The 24,877-nt window shown below is 52.3% G+C and overlaps 1 protein-coding gene across 3 annotated transcripts in view; it reads left to right on the top strand.

Moving 5' to 3' along the window:
* The window catches only part of VWA2 (von Willebrand factor A domain containing 2), a 54,177-nt gene that overhangs the window by 7,612 nt on the left and 21,688 nt on the right, over positions 1 to 24,877 (top strand). For 2 of the 3 annotated variants that reach the window (XM_008270543.5, XM_051823659.3), the window contains exons 2-5: positions 2,748 to 2,809; positions 8,155 to 8,229; positions 9,764 to 9,897; positions 18,833 to 18,942. In XM_008270543.5, the coding sequence (XP_008268765.4) occupies positions 2,758 to 2,809; positions 8,155 to 8,229; positions 9,764 to 9,897; positions 18,833 to 18,942 (371 nt within the window). In that variant the 5' untranslated portion in view covers positions 2,748 to 2,757. Of the gene's footprint in view, positions 1 to 2,747; positions 2,810 to 8,154; positions 8,230 to 9,763; positions 9,898 to 16,606; positions 16,986 to 18,832; positions 18,943 to 24,877 lie in introns of those variants that run through there. The other variant, XM_051823661.3, reaches the window with a different exon arrangement.

The following is a 24,877-nucleotide window of genomic DNA, read 5'->3' as shown; positions in this document are numbered from 1 at the left end:
CCTGGTGGTATCTCAGGTGCTGACTCAGAACCCCCACCCCGGTCTCTAGAACCTGGGGAGCTCCTGGAGACCCATAGTGGTACCCTGTCCATAGCTCTGCCCTGGGTTTGCTCTTTGAATGGGTGTCCATCTTACTTATGTGATGGAAAATTTAGGAAAACTCTCATAGCATCACCTTGTTATTGCCAAGTCGTTTTATTTATGAGGGAGGGAGGGAGGAAGGGAATGCAGACTGGCAGAGAGCTCCAATCAGCTGGCTCACTCCCCCAAATGCCTGTGATGGGTGGAGTAAAGCTGAGGTCAAAGCTGAGAGCCGGAAAGTCAATCCAGGTCTCCCATGTGGGAGGCAGGAACCCAATTACTCAAGCCCTCACCTGCTGCCTCCCAGGGTCTGCGTTAGCAGGAAGCTGGAGCCAGGAGGCAGAGGCAGATACCGAACCCAGGGACTGCAGTATGGAATGCGGACACCCCAACTGCTGGGCCAGATGCCCATCTCCCACGGCTTTCCTCCATGAGTGTGATGCAGAGCGATTGCAGTCAGCCTCCGTATCTGTGGTTTCCCATCCGTGGATTCAACCAACCTTGGTTCAAAAGTATTCGGGGGAAAAAAATGCATTTCTTGTCATTATTCCCTGAGCAGCATAGTATAACAGCTATTTACATAGTGCTTACACTGTATTAGGTATTGTCAATAATCTAGAGAAGATGTAAGGTATATGGGAAGGGGCGGGTGTTTGGTCCAACTCTTAAGGTGCTGGTTAATATGCCCACCTCCCTCCTGAGTATCTTGGTTCACTTTCCAGCTCCAGCTCCTGACTCCAGCTTCCTGCTAGCGCAGATCCTTGGGAGGCACCAGGAATTATCTCAAGTAACTGAGATCCTGCCACACCCATGGCAGGCATCCATGGAGTTCCTGGCTCTTGACCAGTCATTTTGCGCAATGGGGCCATGAATTAGTGGATGAGAGCATTCTCTGTCTCTCTCTCTCCCTCTGCTTGTCAAATAAATAAAAAGTTTTAAAATAAATCCAGGAAAGTCTGTAAGTTACATGTGAATGCTATGCCATTTTATATATAAGGGATTGAGCATCTTCAGATTTTGTCATCGACCGGGGGTCCTGGAACCAATCCCCCAGAAAATATCTAGGGACAGCTGTATGGGGTGATCCTGGAGATAGTGGATCCCCCCAGGGCAAAGCAGAATTTTTGAAACCTCTTTTAATAATACTTGCAGGTTTTTACCTGCTAAATGATGCTGGGAGAAAAGGTGTTGGTTTCATTCTGTATGACCCTTTTCTGTTCTTGGACTGCATGGTCACCTGCTTAGCCTAAGACTCTCTGAATTGGGCATCCTGTCTGTAACTGAAATGATAACGGTGCATTTCTTGAGTGTCACAGCTAAAACTAGAGGTAGATCTCAGGTATGTGCCCTTATGGAATACAAGTTACAGGCTGTCATTTCTCATTAAAAGCCTCACTTCTGCCCTTAATATCCTCTCAAACCTAGTCAGCTGGGGGTGGGTGTTTGCGCAATCATTGAAACACTGATTGGGACACCTGTGTGCCTGGACACAGTGCTTGGGGTCAAGTCCCAGCTCAGCTCCTGATTCTGGGAGGTGGCAGTGGATGGTTCAAGTGTTTGGGACCCTACCACTTGGGAGACTCAGAACAAGCTGTTGACTCCTCATTTCAGCCGGCTGTGTCCTGGCTGTTGCAGGCATTTGGGGAGTAAACCAGGGGGTAGGAGATCTCTGTCCCATGACTATATCTCTCTCTCTGTCTCTCTTTCATAATTTTCAAAAACTCATACTGATGGGGCCAGTGCTGTGGCACAGTGGGTTAAAACCCTGGCCTGAAGCCCTAGAATCCCATATGGGCGCCGGTTCTAGTCCCGGCTGCTCTTCTTCTGATCCAGCTTTCTGCTGTGGCCTGGGAAAGCAGTAGAAGATAGCCAAGTCCTTGGGCCTCTGCACCTGCATGGGAGACCTGGAAGAAGATCCTGGCTTCAGATCGGCGCAGCTCTGGCCGTTGTGGCCATCTGGGTAGTGAACCAGCGGATGGAAGACCTCTCTCTCTGTCTCTACCTCTCTCTGTAACCCTTTCTTTCAAATAAATAAAATTAAAAAAAAAAAAAAACTCATACTGATAATTGGGCCCCATGAAACTGAATTTTACTCTTGCTAGAAGCATTATTTAAAAACCTTAAAAAAAAAAAAAAAACTTTTTCAGCCTGATTACTGATTGTAAATAAGAAGTGCAGGCTCTCTTTGGACGCTGGCTTCTTAGCTGGGCAGATTTGCTAGAAGCTTCCAGAAAACAAGGACACTGAAAGTCAGATCATCGAGCTGTCAGTTTCAAAGTCCTCCTGAAGAAGTGACAGCCCAGATGGGGAGTCACTCTGCCTAGGGTTCTGCGACTCCATGGGGCCCAGGCAGGGTGAGACCCAGGCCTCGGCTCTGGGCAGAGCACCCCGCCCAGCCTGTGGAGGGGCAGGGGTGGAATTCTGGGGAAGGCGTTAGGTTGTTGTTTACAACTCCAAGTTGTTGCAGTGGAGACTTCGTGGTGTTTTGGAAAACCTTGACTTCTCCAGGCTACTGTAGTTGTTATGGGTAGGAGCCCCCCCCCCCCCCCGCCCCGGAGCTATTTGTGGTCTGGAAAAGGCTGAATCCTAGTCCTGCTGTTTGGCAGTGCGACCGGGACATCCACAGAGCTAACCGCTGATGTTGTAATTCTCTCCTGGTCCCGTAGCTGTACCAACATGCCCCGTGTCCTGCTGCTGGGAGCCGCGTGCGTTTTCCTGTTTGCCAGAGGTAAGATTGTGGGGAAGGAGGTGGTAAACGCTGGGGGTTGGTTTCCTTCCGATCCCACTGGATTGTTTTAACTTTTGGAGGTCTTGGTCCATCTGCCTCACCCCTCTCCATGGCCACCTCCCTAATCTAAGCCACGTGTTCTTGTGCTTGGACCATTGCAGTGGCCTCCTGGGGTCACCTGGTCCCCCTCACAGCAGCCATTTCCAAACGTACATCTATCTCATGGCTGGACTCCTCTCCACCTCCACCCAGAACTTTCTGTTGCTCTGACGAGACCCTGTCTGACCCCAGCCTGTGGCCCTCCGTCCCCTCCCCTCCATCTTTTGTCTGGCAGCCTCACGCCCCTTCAGGTCCTGCCTGTACCCTTGCTCCCTCCTGCCGACCGAGTTCTGAAGGGCTGTGGCCCCTCTGCCTGGGTCACTCCCTCGCCCCAGCACTGGCTTCCTGGTAAACCCCTACCCATCCTAGAGTACCCAGCACAGTTCCTCTGGGATGCCCAGATCAATTCAGGTCAGGTTCCCAGGGCCTCTGCTTCTGCTCTATGTAGCAGAGCAGATGTGAGTTTAAAACAGATGCTGGGAGGTCACTTTGGTACCAACTGTTGAAAATTTACACCTGGGGCCAGCACTGTGACTCACTTGGTTAATCCTCCACCTGTGGCGCTGGCATCCCATATGGGCACCGGGTTCTAGTCCCGGCTGCTCCTCTTCCAGTCCAGCTCTCTGCTGTGGCCCAGGAGTGCAGTGGAGGATGGCCCAAGTGCTTGGGCCCCTGCACCTGCATGGGATACCAGGAAGAAGCACCTGGCTCCTGGCTTCGGATCAGTGTAACTCTGGCCGTAGTGGCCTTTTGGGGGGCGGGGGTGAACCAACGGAAGGAAGACCTTTCTTTTTTTTTTTTTTTTTTTTTTTTGACAGGCAGAGTAGACAGAGAGAGAGAGAAAGGTCTTCCTTTGCCGTTGGTTCACCCTCCAATGGCTGCTGCGGCCAGCGCACCACGCTGATCCGATGGCAGGAGCCAGGTGCTTCTTTTGGTCTCCCATGGGGTGCAGGGCCCAAGCACTTGGGCCATCCTCCACTGCACTCCCCCGCCACAGCAGAGAGCTGGCCTGGAAGAGGGGCAACCGGGTCAGAATCCGGCGCCCCAACCGGAACTAGAACCCAGTGGCTGGCGCCGCAAGGTGGAGGATTAGCCTAGTAAGCCGCGGCGCCGGCCGGAAGGAAGACCTTTCTGTCTGTCTGTCTCTCTCACTGTCTATAACTCTACCTGTGAAAAAGACAAAAAAAATAAAGAATTTACACATTTTCCCCTCTACGTGAGCTCCCTGAGCGAAGAGCCTCTGCATGGCAAGAGTTCACCATTGTATAATCTCAGTGCCCGGCGCAGGGGCTGGGCACGCCATCAGTGCTTAATAATAGGTTCATGAGTGAATCGTGGCACAAACCCACTGCTTCCTACTTCCCACCTTGTCCCCCCTGAGTTCTGGCCTCTTTGAAATACGAGTCGGTAGTAAGGCATCTGTATGTCTGCAAGTGGCGGTTCCACGAGTAAGAACAAGAACACCGGGTCACTGAGCTGCCCAGCCTAGCTCGGAATCCCTTCTCTGCGACCAAGGGGTTGCACTCCGGCCTCGCTGGTTTCTTTCTTGCAGTTCTTTCCTGATCTGTGTTTTCGGGAGCAGGGAGGCCACTGTTTGCTGAGTTGGCTGCTGTCACCAGCTTTCTGTCCCCCAGAGCCCCGGAGCTTAATGATCAGACAAGCTGCAAGTAGAGACTTGCTGGTGCAGCCTGGCTCCTGAACCCACCTGTTTGCCCCATCTCTCAGCCCCGCCAGATGGGCAGTGTCATGCAGTGGCCGAGGGACAGGGGCATGGTGAGGTGTGTTAATGGGGAGGGAGCAGGGGCCCAGCCACAGTCAAGTTTCTACACCAGCATCTCATGGAACTTTGCCTTCTGTGGCCCTAATCCGTCCCCCAGGGTATGACATGCACTTGACCTGTCCACCCCTGGGTTGGATCAGTGAGGCTCTGTGATTTGTCTGAAGTCACCCAGGTACTGGGAGCAGAGCTGAAATGAATACCCAGGTCCCCAGGCTGTCGGGCTGGCCCTGCCGCTCTGGGTTTTTCAAGAGAGACAAACGTGGAGATTCTCTCTCTGGATGCCCTAGCTCTGCCACCACCTCTAAAGTGAAAACGTTGGCCTTGATGCTTGATCCTCAGCTCTGCCTTCCCACCCATGTACCTGTGGCCCCTCGGGGATTAAGGTTTGCAGCTCCAGCAGGTGGGCGGTAGGGCTTATGGGAGGCTGCTGACTTGGGGAGATGAAGCAGCAGCAATGATGTGGTACCTGGGCCCTGTCCCGGGGACACCCCTGCAGGGTCCTGGAGCTTCAGGACTGGATCCTTGAAGCCCGACACCTGCGGAAACAGCTCAGCCCAGTGAGCAAGGGCCATCGTTAGTGAGTGGCCCCTGGTCACGGAGCTCCCCTGGCTGCCTGTCTCCAGCTGGAGGACCAGCTGGAAAGACACTGACAATGAAACAGTCTCGTCCTGTTCGTGGGGGCTCCTCAGCTCCTGAGCCCTCTGCCAGTAGTTTGTGGACTCACCCCAGGAAGCCTCGGTGCTGCGTGTCTCATGCAGAGAGCTGGGCTGTGCTTTGCAGAGGACAGGGTGGAAGGGTTTGTGCCCTCTGGGAGCTTCTGGGTGGGACGGGGCTGAAGGACCCACGGGAGCAGCCTGTGCCCGGAGGTGGGCTGCAACAGGCACACGTATTTGCAGGATCTCCGTGCCGTCGGAGTGCAGCGAGGCGGGAAGCCCCTGTTGTGAACCGCTGTCCTGCCTCTGCCCCAGTCTCTGCCGCTGTTCATGCAGGGGGACTAGAAGCTCCTTTTGTTTGCACTGGGACCTTGTGAGTGGAGGGCCGTCCTGGGGTGCTGGGAGATCAGGTTGATCTTGGCATTGGCCCCCAGAATGCAGCACCCATGAGCCGGCTCCCCGGTGCTGTGCATGTCCTCCATTTCCTGCCAGCTCCCTCTCCTTCTCCCCCTCCCCTTTCCTCCAGCAGCCGCTCATGCCCATGACCTTTGTCTGCCCCTGCCCCAATCTGCTCCTGGGCCTTGGCCACTCTGGCTTCATTTCCCCTGTGCCTCATCACTGGACGTCAGCTGTGCCTGCCACTCGTCATCTCCCGTGTGCAGTCGCAGAGGGTGCTGGCTCCTCAGAATATCCCTCCCAGGGCGGCCGTTGGGCATAGTGCCCAAGACACCACTTGGGATGCGCATATCCCGTATCAGAGGGCCTGGGTTCAGGTCTTGGCTCTGATTCCAGCTTCCTGTTAATGTGCACCCTAGGGGGCAGCAGGTGATGGCTCCAGTATTCAGGCCCATGGTACCCATGTGGGAGGCCTGGATTGAGTTCCAGGCTCCTGGCTTCATCCTGGCCCAGCCCTGGCTGTGATGGGTATTTAGCAAATGAACCAATAGATGAGAGATCCCTGTCTGTCTGCTTTTCAAATAAGTACATTAATTAAAATAACTTTTAAAATAAAAGAGTGAAAAGTCTATCCACAAACTTCCTATTTGAAAACTTTTTAGCCCTGTACACATTAATCACATTGAACGACCATGTCAGTATTTACTTACATGTAATTTTTTTTTTTTGACATGCAGAGTTAGAGAGAAAGGTCTTCCTTCCGTTGGTTCACCCCCCAAATGGCCGCTACGGCCAGCGCGCTGCACTGATCTGAAGCCAGGAGCCAGGTGTTTCCTCCTGGTCTCCCATGCAGGTGCAGGGCCCAAGCACTTGGGCCATCCTCCACTGCACTCCTGGGCCACAGCAGAGAGCTGGACTGGAAGAGGAGCAACCAGGACAGAATCCAGCGCCCCAACTGGGACTAGAACCCGGGGTGCCGGTGCCGCAGGCGGAGGATTAGCCAAGTGAGCCGCAGCACCAGCCATTTACATGTAATTTTCTTTGCATACTTGAACTCTAGTATTTCTCTAGCACAAAGAACATTGAAGAGGAGGGCCTTAACGCACATGTTCTCTAAAGTTTCTTGTAATCGCTAGGTCTGGTACTACAGGGTCAAAGGGTATAGGTATTTTTGTGACTCTTAATTAATTCAGCTGAGTTTTGTTTTGAGGAGGATTATAATTTACAGTGCCACCACTGGAAAAACATTTTCCCAATTTAACTTTGCCCCAATTACATTTCAGTTAGAATTTAATCACTTAATTTTCATATTGAAGATGGTGTCTCATTGTTAAAGCACTTTGTAGGCCGGCGCCACGGCTCAATAGGCTAATCGTCCTGCGGCGCCGGCATCCCGGGTTCTAGTCCCAGTCAGGGCACCGGATTCTGTCCCGGTTGCCCCTCTTCCAGGCCAGCTCTCTGCTGTGGCCAGGGAGTGCAGTGGAGGATGGCCCAAGTGCTTGGGCCCTGCACCCCATGGGAGACCAGGAGAAGCACCTGGCTCCTGCTTTGGATCAGCGCGGTGCGCTGGCCGCGGCGGCCATTGGAGGTGAACCAACGGAAAAGGAGGACCTTTCTCTCTCTCTCTCTCTCTCTCTCTCACTGTCCACTCTGCCTGTCAAAAAAATAATAAAAAGCACTTTGTTACCCATTAGAGCGTTGTCCCCAAGCTTCTCTTTGGATCTGTTCTTCTACCAAGTGGCTGGCTGTTCATGTCCAAGGTTAATTCTTGCAGCAAGAATGCATTGCCTGAGGCGTCTGGCATGGTTCAGGGACTTCCAAGGATAAACCCAGAGATAGTAGAGGGTGCCACCCCTAGAGGGGGACATACATACCCAACCTGGGATGAAAGTCTCTCTCTCTCTCTAGCTCCTCTGTGTGTACTTTTACAAAAAGATTATTTGAAAGAGCAACTGGGAGCGAGAGTGAGTGAGTGAGCTTCCATCTCTGGTTCACTCTCCCGATGGCTGCAACAGCCAGGGCTGGGCAAGGCTGAACCTGGGAGCCAAGAACTCTGTACTTGGGCCATCCTCTGCTGCCTTCCCAGGCTTATTGGCAGGGAGTTGGGAAGTGGAGCAGCTGGGACTTGAACCAGTGCTCCCATATGGGTGGCTTAACTGGGTACACTTAACCCACTGTACCACAGTACTGGCCCCTCTATTTTTTTTAAATCTTTCTCTACAAGATACCCAAGTTTAAATAGAGAGATACCCCCTGGAAATGGGGCACTTGGGGTGTTTCTTTGTGCTTCCACAGGGTCATTTTTGAGGTACAGATGTCACTGGACTCCTTACCTGTTTCCGGTCCTGTTACCTGTTCATTCTGGTCTCCTCCCCCGTCAGCCTTGGAATGACCACCTCTTGTGTGTTCTCTCCTAGTGCCCCCCGCCCACCCTCTTCAGGAAATGCACGTGAGCAGGGAGACCATCGGGAAGATTTCAGCAGCCAGCAAACGTAAGCCCAGGTCTTACTCGGCAATCCCAGCACCTGTCCACACAGCGTCTGTGTGACGGACCCAAGAGAGGCCTCGTCTCTCCCAGGGTCTCTGCCCCGTTCCAGCCCTCATGTCATGCCCTGGGTGGAAGTCATTCCCCTTGATCTAAAAGGAAATTGAGCAGGTCATCATTGCTGTATCTCCTGGCCTGCCCCACCCAGTCTTCTGTCACCTGACTGCTGTCCATCCAGCCGCCCTTGTAGCCGGCCTCATTTCTTCTTCTCCCACCCCAATAAGTGTCTCCTGCACGTGGCCCAGCCACTCCAGCACCTTCCCCCGGCCCGTCCTCCCCTCCCTCCCCTTTCCGGCTCCAAGGTTGCCTTCTGGGTGGTGCTTCTCTGACTCCTCTCCCTAGCACCCCCTGTGTGTGTGGGGGGAGCCAGACACCTGGGCTTGGTTCCCGGCTTCACCATTTACGGGGACCTTGGCCTTGGGAAAGTTAATGAGTTTCCTGTTGCTCTGCCTTCCTCATCTCTGCAAAGGGAGTAGAAGCAGTGACTCTGCTTGGTGTGGTGGTGGGCAGTTGGTGGCTAAGTGCTAAAAGATACCAAATTTCTTCAGAGATGATAGAGAATGTTCTAAGACAAACTACAGTGAAGGGCTGTATCTGTGCTTATGCGGTTCAGCATCTCCTATCTGAAATCCGAAATCTTCAAGATGGGAAATGTTTGAGTGCTAACAGGATGCACAGAGGCAGTTGCACACATGACCTGATGTAATGGGTCAGAATGCATGGGCTGAACCTACTGTATACAATTACCTTCCGACTATGCATGTGTCAAAGAGAAATGAATCTCATGTTGAGACATGAGAGCCACCTGCAAGATATCTCCTTATGGCTATGCAGATATTCCAGACTCTGAAAAAATCTGAAATCCAGAACATTTGTGGTCCCAAGCATTTTGGAAAAGGGATGCTCAACCTGTATTAAAGATCACTGAACCTGTACTTTAAGTGGGTGAGTTGTGTGCTATGTGAGCGATCGCTCAATAAAACTTTCAGACACTAAAGAAACAGCGATGTGTCTCAGGGTGGTTGTGAGAATGGAATCAGTTTGTGCATCTGTGTTGTCAGCACCTGCTGGCCTACAGGGAAGGCACAGGCAATGCTGGGCTGTTGCTATTGCTACTTGGGCTTCTGGGTAATGTGGTCTCATAGCAGGGTGCCGGGCTAGAGTGTGGCCCCTTGAGGGCTGGCGCCAAGGCTCTTAGTGTCCCTCCCTGGGGTATCCCCACGGATCTCTGTTCGTGTGGTGGAACTCGGTTCTTCCACAATTAGAAAGACTTTGGTGTGAGGGCCTGTTTGCGAGCATCATACCACTGGGTGTGTGCTTCCTACTGCAGAGGACGGCCGCCCCCGCCCGTGGCCCCAGCCTCCCGTGGTGTTGCCTTTCCCCTGTCGTGCTGAGAGCAGCAGCAGCCCAGCCCGCAGCAAGGGCACTTCCCCACTCACTGGCGGAAAGCTGGTTGTCACAGTCTGTCCTGCTCTCCCCAGTGATGCGCTGCTCGGCTGCAATGGACATCCTGTTTCTGTTAGATGGCTCTCACAGCGTCGGGAAGGCAAGCTTTGAGAGGTCCAAGCGCTTTGCCATCACGGTCTGTGACGCCCTGGACATCAGCCCAGAGAGGGTGAGTGGGGGTCTTTGTACTTGGGCTTGTTTGGTTGCAGGTGACAGAAAGTCGGTCTTAAGCAGCAGCCAGCACTCACTGGCCTGTGGGACTGGGAAGACCAAGAGTGTGAATCCTGGTTCCAGGCATGGTGGGGTCCAGGGCCCAGCCAAGGCTGCCAGGCATTCCTCGCTTCTCTTTTTCTGTTTTGCTTTCCTTCCTTCCCACGTAGGTTTTCCTCACAAAGCAAAGTTGCTTTGCATTGTCCTTCAAGCCGCTGACTCCAGAAAAAGAGAGAGTAGGCTTCTTTCGTTGTAGAGCTAACAAAAGTCCCAGGGAAGGCTCTGATTGGGCAGGCTTGGGTCACATGATAATGCATTGCCCAATCCCAGCAGTCAGAGGGAAGAGAGTCTGGCTGGCCTGAGTCACTGCTCATCCACGTTGTAGGGCTGGGAGTGAACACATGGGTTTGGTTTCCCACCAGGATGAGAAGTGGTGTGTGCAGAAGCAGGGGACAGGGTGAGCCCACTGCGCAGACCCCACGTGGAAGCCCCGCAGCAGCCTGGAGCCTTAGCAGGGAGCTTAGCTCCCAGCTGCTCAGTGCACGTGAGAGGAACTACTGCCTCCGTGTGTCCAGCCAGCGTCTTCCTGGCTTCAGATCTGAGAGGACCTCAGAAAGGTGGTGCAAAACGTGTACTAGGAGAGAGCTACACGGGGATTTCAGTTTTTTTGCATCAAAGCAAACTTCGACTTCGGTTTTTTCACATACTTCTTGAAGCACCCTCGGAGCGCGTTTTGAACACCAGCGGTGCAGTAGCCGAGGTGTGTGTTTCTAAAAGGGACATGTTGAAACAACCCCGTAGAAAAGCAGGCAGGGAAGGCAGATGTCCCTCAGGCACGTGATGGTGCCCAGTGCCACTCAAGGTGGTAGCAGATCTCCACCTGACCGTACCGTCTCACCTGCTGGCTCAGCCAACGTTCAGAGCTGGGTGGCACGCTGCCTGGGCACATCTGCAGGAGACTGGTGTTCTCATGCACTGCCGGTGGGGTGGGGGTGCAAACCATCACAGACCTGTGGGAGCAGTCTACCAGCATCTGTGAGAATTACAGAGGCTCGGGTCCCTAGACCTGGCTGCTCCACTGCTGGGAACTTACTCTGCAGATACACCCGTCTGTACAGAGTTACCAACTGCAGCATTATTTGTAGTTGTGCAAGATTTCAAGCTGCCCAAGTGCCCGTTGACGGGTGAGAGGTCAGTCCATGACGGGTATTCCCAAGTGTCGCTCCCCCTCTTCGTGGAGGAACGACACTAGACCCTGCGCTGTTCTTTTGTCTGCTCGGCCCTTCCCAGGTTTGCTGCTGGTTCTTCCCGGGTTGGCTACCGACCCTTCCACCTCCGTGGAAGGGCGGTTCCCCCTGCCACTTTCCCCACTTCCGCGGGGGAGCAGCACACCGCTGGCCGGCTCTCTCGGGGGCTGCACAGGTGTTCCTTCAGATAGATGTTCCTGGTGCATGTTGTCTCTCTCCTCCTTTATAGCCCTCTTCCACCAGTCCCAACTCTGCTACCCACACGCCGAGTACGCTGCTCTCCTCCAATCAGGAGCAGGTCCTGCTGTTTATTGGTTGAACTGGAGGCAGCTGTGTAGAAGCTGTTTCCTCCTCTCCCAGCGCCATATTGTGGGAGAGCAGATGCATAAAATAAGTCTTAATTCCAGTAACTTAGTCTAGTCCGAGTTGCTCCCAGTTGCTCCCCACACCAAGGTGAACACTGAGTGAGGAAACTCGCATGCAAAGACGCCAGAACACGTGAAGTGCAAAGCGGCAGGTGTACGTGGCATGCAGGAGATGCAGCTTTTATGTAAAGGAACATGGACAGAAGTCTACTTGTGCTCGTCTCTTTATGCAAACAGAGGGATTTGTCAGTGGCTTCCCACTGACAAGGAGGCTGGGAACTGAGCAGACAAGGCCCAAGTCCAAGGGGAGACTCTTTGATAGAGACGTTTTCATACTATAGGTTTCCAACCTTGTGAACCTCCTCAAAAACCAAATTAAGAATTAAGAAGAGCACTTCGGTCTGGGAAGCAGTAGTTACTTGAATTAGAGGCTAGGCACCTACAGGCCGAGGCAGGAAGTGGTTTTCCAAGATGACATTCCTGGGGGAAGGCTGGTAAACCTAGGGTTTAGGAGCAAACGTGGCTTTAACGAGAGCCAGGTGTTCTCAGGAAGGGCGTGTCATTTGGAGGAGCAGAAGCACCTTGTCCCGGGCCTCGAGCAGCCTTGGGTGGTCACCTGCAGTCACCGTGGCTGATACCATTCAGTCTGGGCCCAAGCTGCCCATCAGTTGTGCTTGTGATGCCAAGTCTCTGCCCCCTCCGCACAGACCCCTCCTGTCCCCGTGGAGTTTCCCTAGTCCTACACAGAAGGAAGTGGTGTGAAGATCAGACACCGCTGTCCTTGGCATTGATGTAGTGTGTCCTGGAGTGGCTGGGAGCCCCCTGAGGGTGGCAAGCTGGCAGAGAAGAGCTGTGTGAATGGTTAGTGCCTGTCTTGGGGATGAGGAAATGGACCCACAGGGGCTAAAGTGACTGCCCAGGGTCACTGAGCAATCTAGGGAGAAGGCTACGGGTACAAGAACTGAGGCCTTGGGCTCTCAGCCCAAGACTGGCTCCATTGGACCTTTTGTCTCCCAGCAGGTGGCCTCTGGACTAGGATAAGGTGATGAGACTAGGCTATCACACTGTTAGACCCTCTGAGTGAGGAAGCTAACATGCCGAGAGGCACACCCCAAAGACTCAGAGTCCAGACCAGCTGATGCAAAAGCAAGAGGATTTATTCGGCGTCTTCACAGACGGGCCTCCTGAACTCAGGAGTCTAGAGAGTGCCCCCAGCACAGAGCCACACGGTTTATATACCCGCAGCGACCAATCAAAAGCACTATAGTGTCCATGCACACAGCAGTCCAGTCCGCGAGCTGATTATGTGAAGGGCATGCGTCTTCTATCCAATCAGCTATGGGATCACATGGGAGGCCATGCACACAGCAGTCCAATCCGTGAGCTGGTCATGTGAAAGGCATGCGTCTTCTATCCAATCAGCTACGGGATCACATGGGAGGCATGCACCTCATCGCCATTTTGTTGTTTACTTCTTTAGCAGTTCCTTTCCCTGTCAGCGCCATCTTGTTCACCCTGAGGGGGACGACATCTTGCTCCCTTCGTTCCCCTGGAGGGAGAGCAGTGTCCCGCTTCCCACACCATTATTTGAGTATTAGGAGGCATACAAACTGGGTTAGGTCTTAGCACAGCCAGGCACAAGTGTCGCAGCTAGCTAAGCATAGGGTCCCTTATTTTATAGCTGCACCTAATTTTAGCTTTGGGGGAAAAAGTTTAGGGCTATAATTTTTAAACTTTAATTTTATTTGGGGCAAAGGTGACTTCTTGTTTTTAATAGTGTTAGCTTAAGTCACTCCATCTTGGTTTGATTTTTAAGGTTCTTCAGCACAGCAAATGGACAGCCGGCAGTGTGGCAGTGTGTGTGGTGAGGGAAGGGTAGGAAAACCATGCCAAGAAACTTCACGGCTGGGGCTGTGGGGAAAGACCCTCAGAAGTCATGGAGTTTAGCCGCAGCATTGGCGGATCACGTCTGGGCTGTGGCATTGAGTGCCTGTGCTGATTTTCAGGGACTGGCCAAGCAGACCCTGCTTAGGACAAGGACAGTGAGAGGTGTGGAGACTTCCACCTTTGAGGGAACCTGATTACATTTTCATGTGAAAGGGGGTACAGAATTGCTGCTCTGTTGTTTTGTTTTGTTTTGTTTTGAATTTATCTGAATGGCAAAGAGATCTTCTGTCTACTGGTTGACTCCCCTGATGGCCACAATGGCTGGGGCTAGGTCAGGCTGAACTAGGACCCTGGAACTGCATCCTGGTCTCTCATGTGCATGCAGGGGCCCATGCACTTGGGCCATGGCTTACTGCTTTCCGAGGCACGTTAGCAAGGAGCTGGATTGGAAGTGGAGCAGCTGGGACTGAACAGGTACTCACCTGGGACACCTGCAATGCCAACTTAACCCGCTTTGCCACAACGCCAGCCCCCAGAATGGCTGTTTCCTTAAGAGGGCAGAATTACTTCTTGGCATTCAGGTGGTTAGATCTGGGCTTAACCTCAGGAAGAAACTTTCTCACAGCTAGATTTGGGGAGCAAAGGAATTGGGTGGCTATGTGGGTGAGCAAGCGAATGTTGTGACCTCTGTCCCAGGTGCCTAGACCGTGGGCACTGGGGCCGTTTCAGAGGATTCAGCCAATCGGTGCTTCAGAGTGCGTGTTTTTGCACCTGTGTTTCTGCATCTGCTTTGTGTTGTGTCCAAGGGATTTGATGGCACCTTGATGCCTTTAGTTTTCAGGGAGAAATTGTCACGTGGCTGTAAATGAAGGCTTTGTGTGGATGCCCTGCTGCAGAGTTGGATTTAAGGTGTTTGAAGTCTTCCTTTGGACTCTTACAAGCTGCAGACTTGGCTTCCTGACTCCGAGGCACACAGGAGTGATTACAGTGCGGGGAGAAACAGGCTGGCTGGCTTCTGAGCCCAGGGTAGAGGGAAGATAAAAGGCAACTATGTCGCTCGCAAACCACCAATTAAATGAAATGCCTTAACTACTGATTTAAGCTGTTTCCTTGGTGTTTGGTTTTGAAGTTGCTTCCTTCCTGTTTAACCCCAGTCCACAGACCCAGCTGATCCTCTCTAGGGAGTTGTTGGTGTTGGTGCGGAACCTAGTAATTCATTCAGATGGCTCAATAGAGATACACAGTGGAAAGTGTTCTTCCCACCCACGCATTCTCCCCCTTTCCCAAAGCCCTGCCTGTTTGCTTCAGTACCCTCCCAGAATCACTTCATGCACATATACGTGGGATAAATGTGTCATCTCCTCCCCCACCACCACGCAAAGGGGCCCTACTGTATGTGTCATTCATCTCTTGCCTTTGCCTCTTCATGTTATCTTAGAACTCTTTCCATCTCTGTATATAAGTATCTATTTTTATAGCTAATTAATTTTCCAGCATAAGGATTTACCATGTTCTAATTAACTGCTATTGCAAATGGACTCTGACCTGGTAAATAGGTCATTTTATGTTTCTGGGAGTATATCTGTAGGATAAATTCTCGGTGGCTCTATGCATTTTAAGATTTATTTATTATTTATTTATTTGAAAGGCAGAGCAACAGAGAGGGAAAGAGAGAAAGAGATCTGTCTTCTGGTTCACTCCCCAAATGCCCACAACAGTCAGGGCAGGATCCGGCCAAAGCCAGGAACCAGTATCTCCATCCATCTGCAAGTCCTATTGTGATCCTGCTCATGGCCTTTGCCTAATTCCTGTTGGATCCTCGGTCTTCTGCATATTGATACCTAGGAAACATGAGCTGTAAATACTTTGTCCAGTTTGGCTTCATTTTTGATTGTGTTAAGGCATGCTTGGTCCTGCAGAAGTTGTCCCCCCACCACCAAGTGGTCAGATTTATCCATCTTTCCTTTATGGCTTTTGGATTTTAAATCTTTTGAACTTTTCTTTTTCCACTCTGAAGGTAAAACAATTTCTCAAGAGTTGGCTTAGAATTTTCATGATTAGGTTTTTTTTACATTTAAATCTTGGGTACACTTTTCAGTTTATTTTTTAAAAATTTTATAATTTATTTTCTTTATTTGAAAGGCAGAGAGACAGATCTCTCATTTGTGGTTTAACTCCTGAAATGCCTGTAACAGCTTGGGCTGGACCAGGCTAAAGCCAGGAGCAGTCCAGGTCTCCTACTTGGGTGGCAGGCACTCCAGTGGTTGATCCATCAGCTGCCTCCTATGGTGCACATGAACAGGAAGCTTGGAGTCAAGAGGACCTGGGACTTAATCCCAGGCACTCTGATACAAGATTCTGGCATCCTGAGCTGTGCCTCAATCCTAGCACCAAGTGCCCACCCCATTTTTTATTTTGGAAGACTATTTGAAAGGCAGGGATACAGAGAGAAGTGAGAGGGAGAGAGATCTTCCCACTAGTTCATTCCCCAAATAGCCAGGGCTGGACCAGGCTAAAGCCAGGAGCCAGGAACTGCCAGGTCTCCCACATGGGTACAAGGGCCCAAGCACTTGGGCCATCTGCTGTTGCTTTCCCAGGCTCATTAGCAGGGAGCTGGATTGGAAGTGGAGCAGCTGGGATTTGAACTGGTGCCCATATGGGATGCCAGCCCTGAAGGTGGAGGCTTAACCTTCTACACCACAGCGCCAGCCCCATATCCTTTGTTTTTTGTAGATGGCTGTCCAGTTGTCCCAACATCATTTGCTGACTGGGCCATCTTTCCTCACTGGTTTGGGATATTCTCTCTTCATGTAAGTTCAGGGGAGATCTCAGAAGACTTCCTTCCCAGAAACTTCTTTGAGTTTGTCTACTGGTATCCAGCTCCTGCACGTGCCTATCCAAGACTTAAATATCTTCCTACTTCCCGCGCCCAGCAGCTCGTTGTGAGAACTTCCTGCCTGGAGGAGACGAGGCCCACGAGCTGAGCCCCTCCGGAGCAGGTGTGGCCGGCGCTTTCATTGTCTCCCCAGCTTCAGGCCTCTTAAGAGACTGCAGGGCAGGATTTCAGGGCAGGCAGCACAAGGCAGCGTCACCACGGAAATCTGAACGCTTGGCAGGAACTGGGGTTGGCAATGAGGATGGTAACTGAGATGGTTTCTCCAGGGATTGTGGAGAATCGAGGATCAGTGCAGGGCTTGGATCCCCGGAGGAAACTGCAATGCTTATGGCTGTGTCTGCTCAAGCCAATAGTAGCTTAAGAGCCCATGCAATCACTTCACTCATTTTCCCGTCCCGTCTCCAGTTTTATAAGGCATTGGATTTTCTCCTCTGACCTCCTCGATGCATTAAAAAATCAGTTTGGAGTCAGCAGTGCTGTCCCTCCCTGCTATAGAGAAAAACCAGCTCCAGGATCGCTTCTTAGTTTTGGGTGCTGATGTCCCCACTCTGACTCTAGTCTGGGAACCTGGCCTTTCCCCAGCAGGGCAAGAGCAGCCCAAAAGGGGCTGACCGCTCAACAGCTGAGTCACCGTGATGGCGGCGTGGTCGAGGTGAGTCGTCAGTTATTGTGGCTGTGGTCAGGGGTGAGTCGTCAGTTATTGTGGCTGTGGTCAGGGGTGAGTCGTCAGTTATTGTGGCTGTGGTCAGGGGTGAGTCACGGTGGTAGGGGCTGTGGTCAGGGTGAGTCACGGTGGTGGGGGCTGTGGTCAGGGTGAGTCACGGTGGTGGGCGCTGTGGTCAGGGTGAGTCACGGTGGTGGGGGCTGTGGTCAGGGTGAGTATAGTGGTGGGGGCTGTGGTCAGGGTGAGTCACGGTGGTAGGGGCTGTGGTCGGGTGAGTCACGGTGGTGGGGGCTGTGGTCAGGATGAATCATGGTGGTGGGGGCTGTGGTCAGGGGTGAGTCACGGTGGTGGGGGCTGTGGTCAGGGGTGAGTCACGGTGGTGGGGGCTGTGGTCAGGGTGAGTATAGTGGTAGGGGCTGTGGTCAGGGTGAGTCACGGTGGTAGGGGCTGTGGTCGGGTGAGTCACGGTGGTGGGGGCTGTGGTCAGGATGAATCACGGTGGTGGGGGCTGTGGTCAGGGGTGAGTCACTGTGGTGGGGGCTGTGGTCAGGGTGAGTATAGTGGTGGGGGCTGTGGTCAGGGTGAGTCACTGTGGTGGGGGCTGTGGTCAGGGGTGAGTATAGTGGTGGGGGCTGTGGTCAGGGTGAGTCACGGTGGTGGGGGCTATGGTCAGGGGTGAGTCACAGTGGTGGGGGCTGTGGTCGGGGTGAGTACAGTGGTGGGGGCTGTGGTCAGGGTGAGTACAGTGGTGGGGGCTGTGGTCAGGGTGAGTCACGGTGGTGGGGGCTGTGGTCAGGGTGAATCATGGTGGTGGGGGCTGTGGTCAGGGGTGAGTCACGGTGGTGGGGGCTGTGGTCAGGGTGAATCACGGTGGTGGGGGCTGTGGTCAGGGGTGAGTCACGGTGGTGGGGGCTGTGGTCAGGGGTGAGTCACGGTGGTGGGGGGCTGTGGTCAGGGGTGAGTCACGGTGGTGGGGGCTGTGGTCGGGGTGAGTCACGGTGGTGGGGGCTGTGGTCGGGGTGAGTCACGGTGGTGGGGGCTGTGGTCGGGGTGAGTCACGGTGGTGGGGGCTGTGGTCGGGGTGAGTCACGGTGGTGGGGGCTGTGGTCGGGGTGAGTCACGGTGGTGGGGGCTGTGGTCAGGGGTGAGTCACGGTGGTGGGGGCTGTGGTCAGGGTGAATCATGGTGGTGGGGGCTATGGTCAGGGGTGAGTCACGGTGGTGGGGGCTGTGGTCAGGGTGAGTCACGGTGGTGGCAGCTATAGTGAGTGATGAGCCAGTCGCCTGTGGTCAGTGTGTGAGTAGCACCAGTTCCCCCGGCAGGGTGAGTGAGTGTGTGCTGCAGGCCTGTACTGAGCAGAGAATGTACAGCCTAGAGAAGCTCACAGGCAAGGTGTCCTACAGCCTGCTTCCGTTTCCGCCAGCCCAGCCTTCTGCCGGGCCATATCCCTTGCATATTTAGATTCTGCAGCAGTTGATGCGCAGGCTAATGGAGCTCTTGCATGGGACTGCCCTCGAGAGCTCCAGGGAGGCAGTGGGTGGGTGTGAGCAGAGCCCCTTGCCCTGACGATGTCACAGCCCGGCTGAGGAACCTGCCTGAGCTGCCTTGGAGCAATGGGCCAAGATTGGACTGGGGTTGTTGGAGTAGAACACAGCAGCGGGACCGATGCCTCCCAGAGTCTTCCACGGGTCTGTGCTCGATCGGAGGAAGCCTGGCACGGTTACTTGTTGCGCGAGAGGGCGGAAGGGTCCGGAACTTTCTCCTCCTTCCTTTCCGCTTGGGAATGTCTTTGGCTTGACCTGGTCTTGGGCCGCTGGGCCCGTCTCCTGCTGCAGGTCCGAGTGGGAGCAATGCAGTTTGGTTCTGCCCCTCATCTGGAATTCCCCTTGGATGCATTTCCCACACGACAGGAAGTGAAGGCACAAGTCAAGAGGATGATTTTCAAGTATGTATCACCAGACGCCTCTGTGGTAAGGAGGAGGCCACCTGCTCTCAATCCTGCCTTGCGGGTTCTGCCCTGCTCTCCGTCTCCCGCTGGGGCAGTTTCCCGCACCCCAGCTGTGCGCGGTGGGGAGGGACAATTCCCTTCTCCATCGTGTCCCAGGTGGGAATTTCTGAGCATAATTTCTGATGTTAATAGCTGCACGATTGGTGATAGCTCCAGGATGGAAACAATACAGCCATCTAACTGGTGAATACATAAGCCGAACGTGGTGTATTTATGCGATGGAGTATTACTCAGCCATGAAAAATGAATGATATACTGCTGTATGCTACAGCATGGAGGGAACTGGAAAACACTGTTAGCTAAGGTGAAAGAAGCCAGACACAAAAGGCCACATTTTGTACCATTCTATTAAAAATGTTTTATTATTTATTTCAGATGCAGACAGAGATAGAGATAGAGACAAAAGTTATCTTCCAACTTCTGGTTCATTTCCCCAAATGCCCACAACAGCCAGGGCTGGGCTGGATTGAAGCCAGGAGCTGGGGAGTCAGTCTAGGTCTCCCTAGGGACTCCACTGAGTTGCTGCCTTCCAGGGTATGCATTAGTAAGAGGCTGCACATGGGAGGACAGCTGGGACTCCAGCCCAGCACATGGATAGGGAATGTGGGCATTCCAAGCTTAAGCTTTTTTTTTTTTATAAATGATTTATTTTATTTATTTTAACGAGCTATAGAGAGAGGTAGAGATAGAAACAGATCTTCCATCCACTGATTTACTTCCTAAATGCTACAATGGCTGGAGCTGAACTGATCCAAAACTGGGAGCCAGGAGCTTCCTACAGGTCTCCCACGTGGGTGCAGTGGCCCAAACACCTGGACCATCCTCCACTGCTTTCCCAGGCACATCAGCAGGGAGCTGGATTGGAAGTGGATCAGCCAGGACCTGAATTGGCACCCATGTGGGATGCCAGCACTGCAGGCTGCAGCTGTAACCCACTGTACCCCAGTGCTGGCCCTGCCAAGCTTAATCTTAACCACTGCGCCAAGCACACCCCTGTGATTCTGTTTTTTCAATGAAATATCTAGAATAGGTGAATGCATGGGAGTAATAAGTGGATTAGTCACTGCCGGGGAGAGATGACTGTACTGGGTACAGGGCTTTGTACCGGGTGATGAAAATGGTTTGTATTTAGATAACAGACATGGTTGCACAATTCTGTGAATATACTAAAACCTATCAAATTGTATCTGTAAAGTGAATTTTATGGTATGTGAATTATATCAGTAAGATAATTTTTTAAAGATTTATTTGTTTATTTGAAAGAGTTACATAGAGAAGGAGAGGCAGAGAGAGAGGTCTCCCATCCGCTGGTTCACTCCCCAATTGGCTGCAATGGCTGGAGCTGCACCGATATGAAGCCAGGAGCTTCCTCCAGGTCTTCCCATGTGGGTGCAGGGGCCCAAGGACTTGGGCCATCTTCTACTGCTTTCCCAGGCCATAGCAGAGAGCTGGATCAGAAGTGGAGCAGCCGGGACTTGAACGGGTGCCCATATGGGATGTCAGCACTGCAGGTGTCAGCTTTACCCGCTATGCCACAGCGCCAGCCCCCAGTAAAGTAATCTTAAGGAAGCTTTGCGCCCATTGTATGCACCTGCATATAAGGTGTATCTGCAGAAGAAAATGTTTGCAGAGGACAGTTAGCTTTTTGGTTGAAGATTAGTCCTGAAAGTCAGAGATGATTTGTGTGACAGATTCAATTGATTGCTTCCATCTGAAAAACTAAACAAACTGCACAGGGTGGACACAGAAAGGGATGCTGCAGATGATCCAGTGTGTCTGCCTAGCACTGCCCTGTAGAGGAGGAACATGTGCCCTGGCCCGGATCCCAGGGCTCCACCCAGCCCTCCCTCTCCTGCAGTAATCATTGAGCCTCTTTGCAGCTGTGCTGAGTCATAACCAAGGGCTTGAGAACATTGTTCACGGCGTGAAATTCAGAGATGTACCAAGAAGAGGCCACCGGAGACACTGGGGATGGAGAAAGACGCCTCTTTATGTGTCTGAAAAACCTCAGCTCTACCAGCCTTGTGTGTCCTCGCACAGCTGTAAGAACGGATAAGGAAGGCCGGTGCCACGGCTCACTAGGCTAATCCTCCGCCTAGCGGCACCGGCACACCGGGTTCTAGTCCCGGTCGGGGCGCCGGATTCTGTCCCGGTTGCCCCTCTTCCAGGCCAGCTCTCTGCTGTGGCCCGGGAGTGCAGTGGAGGATGGCCCAAGTGCTTGGGCCCTGCACCCCATGGGAGACCAGGAGAAGCACCTGGCTCCTGCCATCGGATCAGCGTGGTGCACCGGCCACAGCGCGGTGGCCGCGGTGGCCATTGGAGGGTGAACCAACGGCAAAGGAAGACCTTTCTCTCTGTCTCTCTCTCTCACTGTCCACTCTGCCTGTCAAAAAAAAAAATCTAAAAAAACAAAACAAAAACAAAAACAAAAAAAAAACGGATAAGGCAAGGAGGCAGAAACAAAGTGCTGGCCATGGTGTGGGGTCACTCAGGACACTGGAGTGAAGACAGGCCAACATGAATCAGAGCAGAAGAATGCGGGCTGAATGGGAGTGATGACCCCTGCTCCACCCCCAGGCTCTCTGCTTTTACTTATTTATTTATTTAATTTTATTTTATTTTTTGCAATGAAGTAGTCTTAAGTGCTGGGCTGGTTGGGACAGCTCTGCCTGCACCCTGGGTTTGCCTTTTCAGACCAAGGCCATTCCCCCCAGAGTGTGTTTTGACATGATCAAGAAGCTACCCTGCCAATGACCATATTGAAACAATGCAAGAAGTATAGAAAAATATTACAGTGAAACCTCCCGTTGTTGCATCCCACGAGAGCATAAGAGCAGGTGAGACACAGCTGGCGACTGATCCCTGAAAGCCCGCATCTGCTGGCTGGCGGCTGCCCAGGCGCCCCCACTCCCATCTCCCAGTGACTTGGCCCTAGCTGCCTGTGGCTGAAGTTTCAGGGCGCAGCTCCAGCTGTCTGGTGAGCTCCGGCACTGCTTTAACTTAAAACCTTTTCAAGGCCGGCACCGTGGCTCAATAAGCTAATCCTCCGCCTTGCAGCACTGGCACACCGGGTTCTAGTCCGGGTCGGGGCTCTGGATTCTGTCCCAGTTGCCCCTCTTCCCGTCCAGCTCTCTGCTGCGGCCCGGGAGTGCAGTGGAGGATGGCCCAAGTGCTTGGGCCCTGCACCCCATGGGAGACCAGGAGAAGCACCTGGCTCCTGGCTTCGGATCAGTGCGGTGCGCCGGCCGCGGCTGCCATTGGAGGGTGAACCAACGGCAAAAGGAAGAGCTTTTGAGAGGGTGAACCAACGGCAAAAGGAAGACCTTTCTGTCTCACTCTCTCACTGTCCACTCTGCCTGTCAAAACAAAAAAACAAAAAACAAAAAACAAAAACAAAAAACCTTTTGAAGCCTTTGTTGGCCTCTTTCAAACCACGGTCACTTTTTTTTTTTTGCGAAGTGATAAGGCTTTACTGGGGCTAGGACATATGTCAGAACAGTAGGGACAGATAGAGAGTGCCTAGTCACTCGGACTGGGGGAGAGCGAGATTACGTGGTTGAATGGAGAGAGTACACCTGGGCAGGCCAGGCGGGCAGCTCAGCAGAGAGGCAGAGGACTGAGTACGTAGTCACCACAGTTGCTTTTAAACAAAGCTTTTACAGGGGCTGGCGCTGATGTGCAGTAGGTTAATCCTCCACCTGCAGTGCCGGCATCCCATATGGGTCTTGGTTGAAGTCCCAGATGCTCCTTTGCTGATCTGGCTCTCTGCTATGGCCTGGGAAAGCAGTGGAAGATGGCCCAAGTCCTTGGGCCCCTGCACCCATGTGGAGACCTAAAAGAAGCTCCTGGCTCCTGGCCTTGGATCAGCCCAGCTCCAGCCGTTGTAGCCAACTGGGGAGTGAACCAGTGGATGGAAGACCTCACTCTCTGTGCCTCCTTCTCACTAACTAACTCTGCCTGTCAAACTTTTTTTTTTTTTTAAGATTTTATTTATTTGAGAGGTAGAGTTACAGACAGTGAGAGGGAGAGATAGAGAAAGGTCTTCCTTCTGTTGGTTCACCCCCCAAATGACTGCAACGGCTGGAGCTAAGCCGATCTGAAGCCAGGAGCCAGGCGCTTCTTCCTGGTCTCCCACATGGGTGCAGGAGCCCAAGGATTTGGGCCATCTTCCACTGCTTTCCTAGGCCACACCAGAGAACTGGGTTGGAAGAGGAGCAGCCGGCACTAGAACTGGAGCCCATATGGGTTGCTGGCACCACAGGCGGAGGATTAACCTGTGCAGTGGTGCCAGCCCCAAATAAACTTTTTTTTCCCAAAATATTTATTTATTTTATTTGAAAGGCAGAGTTATAGAGAGGTAGAGGCAGAGTGAGAGAGAGAGAGAGAGAGAGAGAGATCAATCGATCGATCTTCCATCCACTGGTTCACTCCCCAGATGGCTGCAGTGGCCAGAGCTGGGCTGATCTGAAGCCAGGAGCCAAGAGTGTCTTCTAGGGTCTCCTACATGGGTGCAGGGCCCCAAGGATTTGAGCCATCTTCTACTGCTTTCCCAGGCCACAGCAAAGAGCTGGATCAGAAATGGAGCAGCCAGGACTTGAACCGGCTTCCATATTGGATGCTGGCACTGTAGGTGGTGGCTTCACCCACTAAGCCACAGCGCCAGTCACAATAAATAAAATCTTTAAAAAAAATAGGTTTTACAACAGTTAGAATTACAATGAATTTTGTTTTTTAAAACATTATTTGATGTATACTTTGCATAAAACTATTTTCCATGTTGGTTTGATTTAGTTCTGATACCATAATTTGAATAGATTGCTCTATCACCATGTATTTAATTATTCCCCATGGAACATTTAGGTTGATTCTAGGACTTTGGTCTATTGCTTCAAAAGCAAAAACAAGTAAAAGCTATAATCAGATTTCTATACCTCAGTGGGTTTTCTGGTGAAGTATTTTTCAAAATCTGTCCTGTGGTTTGCCTGCATCTGGATCAGTTGGAGGGGATAGAGTGTGTGTGTGTGCACGAACTGTTTTAAACTGAAGATTCTCATGCCCGTGCCCATTACATGGCTACCGATTTGGTCTCTGGGAGTTAGGGTCTGAAAATTTACACTATTAAGTCTCCTGAGGGATTTCTTTAAAATATTTATTGTATTATATTTGAAAGTTTGAGTGGCAGAGAGAGAGAGACCTTCTTTCTGCTGGCTTACTCCCCAATGGCTGCAATGGCCGGGAATCCAGAGTTCCTTCTGGGTCTCCCACATGCACGGCAGGGGCCCTAGAACTTGGGCCATCTTCTGCTGCTTTCCTAGGCACATGGGCAGAGCCGGATCGGAAGCAGAGCAGCTGGCACCGTAACCCACTGCACCACATGCCGGCACCATGCTGAGGGACTTCTGTGCACACCTTAGTGTGCGACTGCTTCACGTGGTAACCTTGTAGTGGGCGGCTGGTGCCCCTGACAGCGCTTGTCAGGTCCTGGGAGGTCCTGGACGCAGCATTTAGTCCTCAGACAATGCTGTAGCAGGTTCCCATATCTGAAATGCACGGGACCAGAGGCACTAGAGTTTGGATGTCTTTGAATTTGGGACTGTCTGCGTATACATAATGAGACATCTGGGGTGATGAGATCTGTATCTAAACATGACATTTATTCATTTCATATACAACTTATGCATAGCCTGATGGCAATTTTATATAATATTTTGAATTATTTTGTGCATGAAACAAGGTTCATGTATGTCAGCTGAAGGAGCTGAGGTCTTTGTCCCCCACGGGGATGCTGAGTGAATTGTGCCACCTGCATTGTGACTGCAACCCGTCACACGAGGCCAGGTGTGAAATTTCTTTCAGCATCATGCTGATGCTC

Source organism: Oryctolagus cuniculus, chromosome 15, assembly GCF_051225735.1.
Source record: "Oryctolagus cuniculus isolate XC-2025 breed Fujian yellow rabbit chromosome 15, ASM5122573v1, whole genome shotgun sequence".
Classification (NCBI taxonomy): domain Eukaryota; kingdom Metazoa; phylum Chordata; class Mammalia; order Lagomorpha; family Leporidae; genus Oryctolagus; species Oryctolagus cuniculus.
The sequence above is the reverse complement of the archived record's forward strand: the minus strand, read 5'-3'. Positions and strand labels throughout refer to the sequence as shown.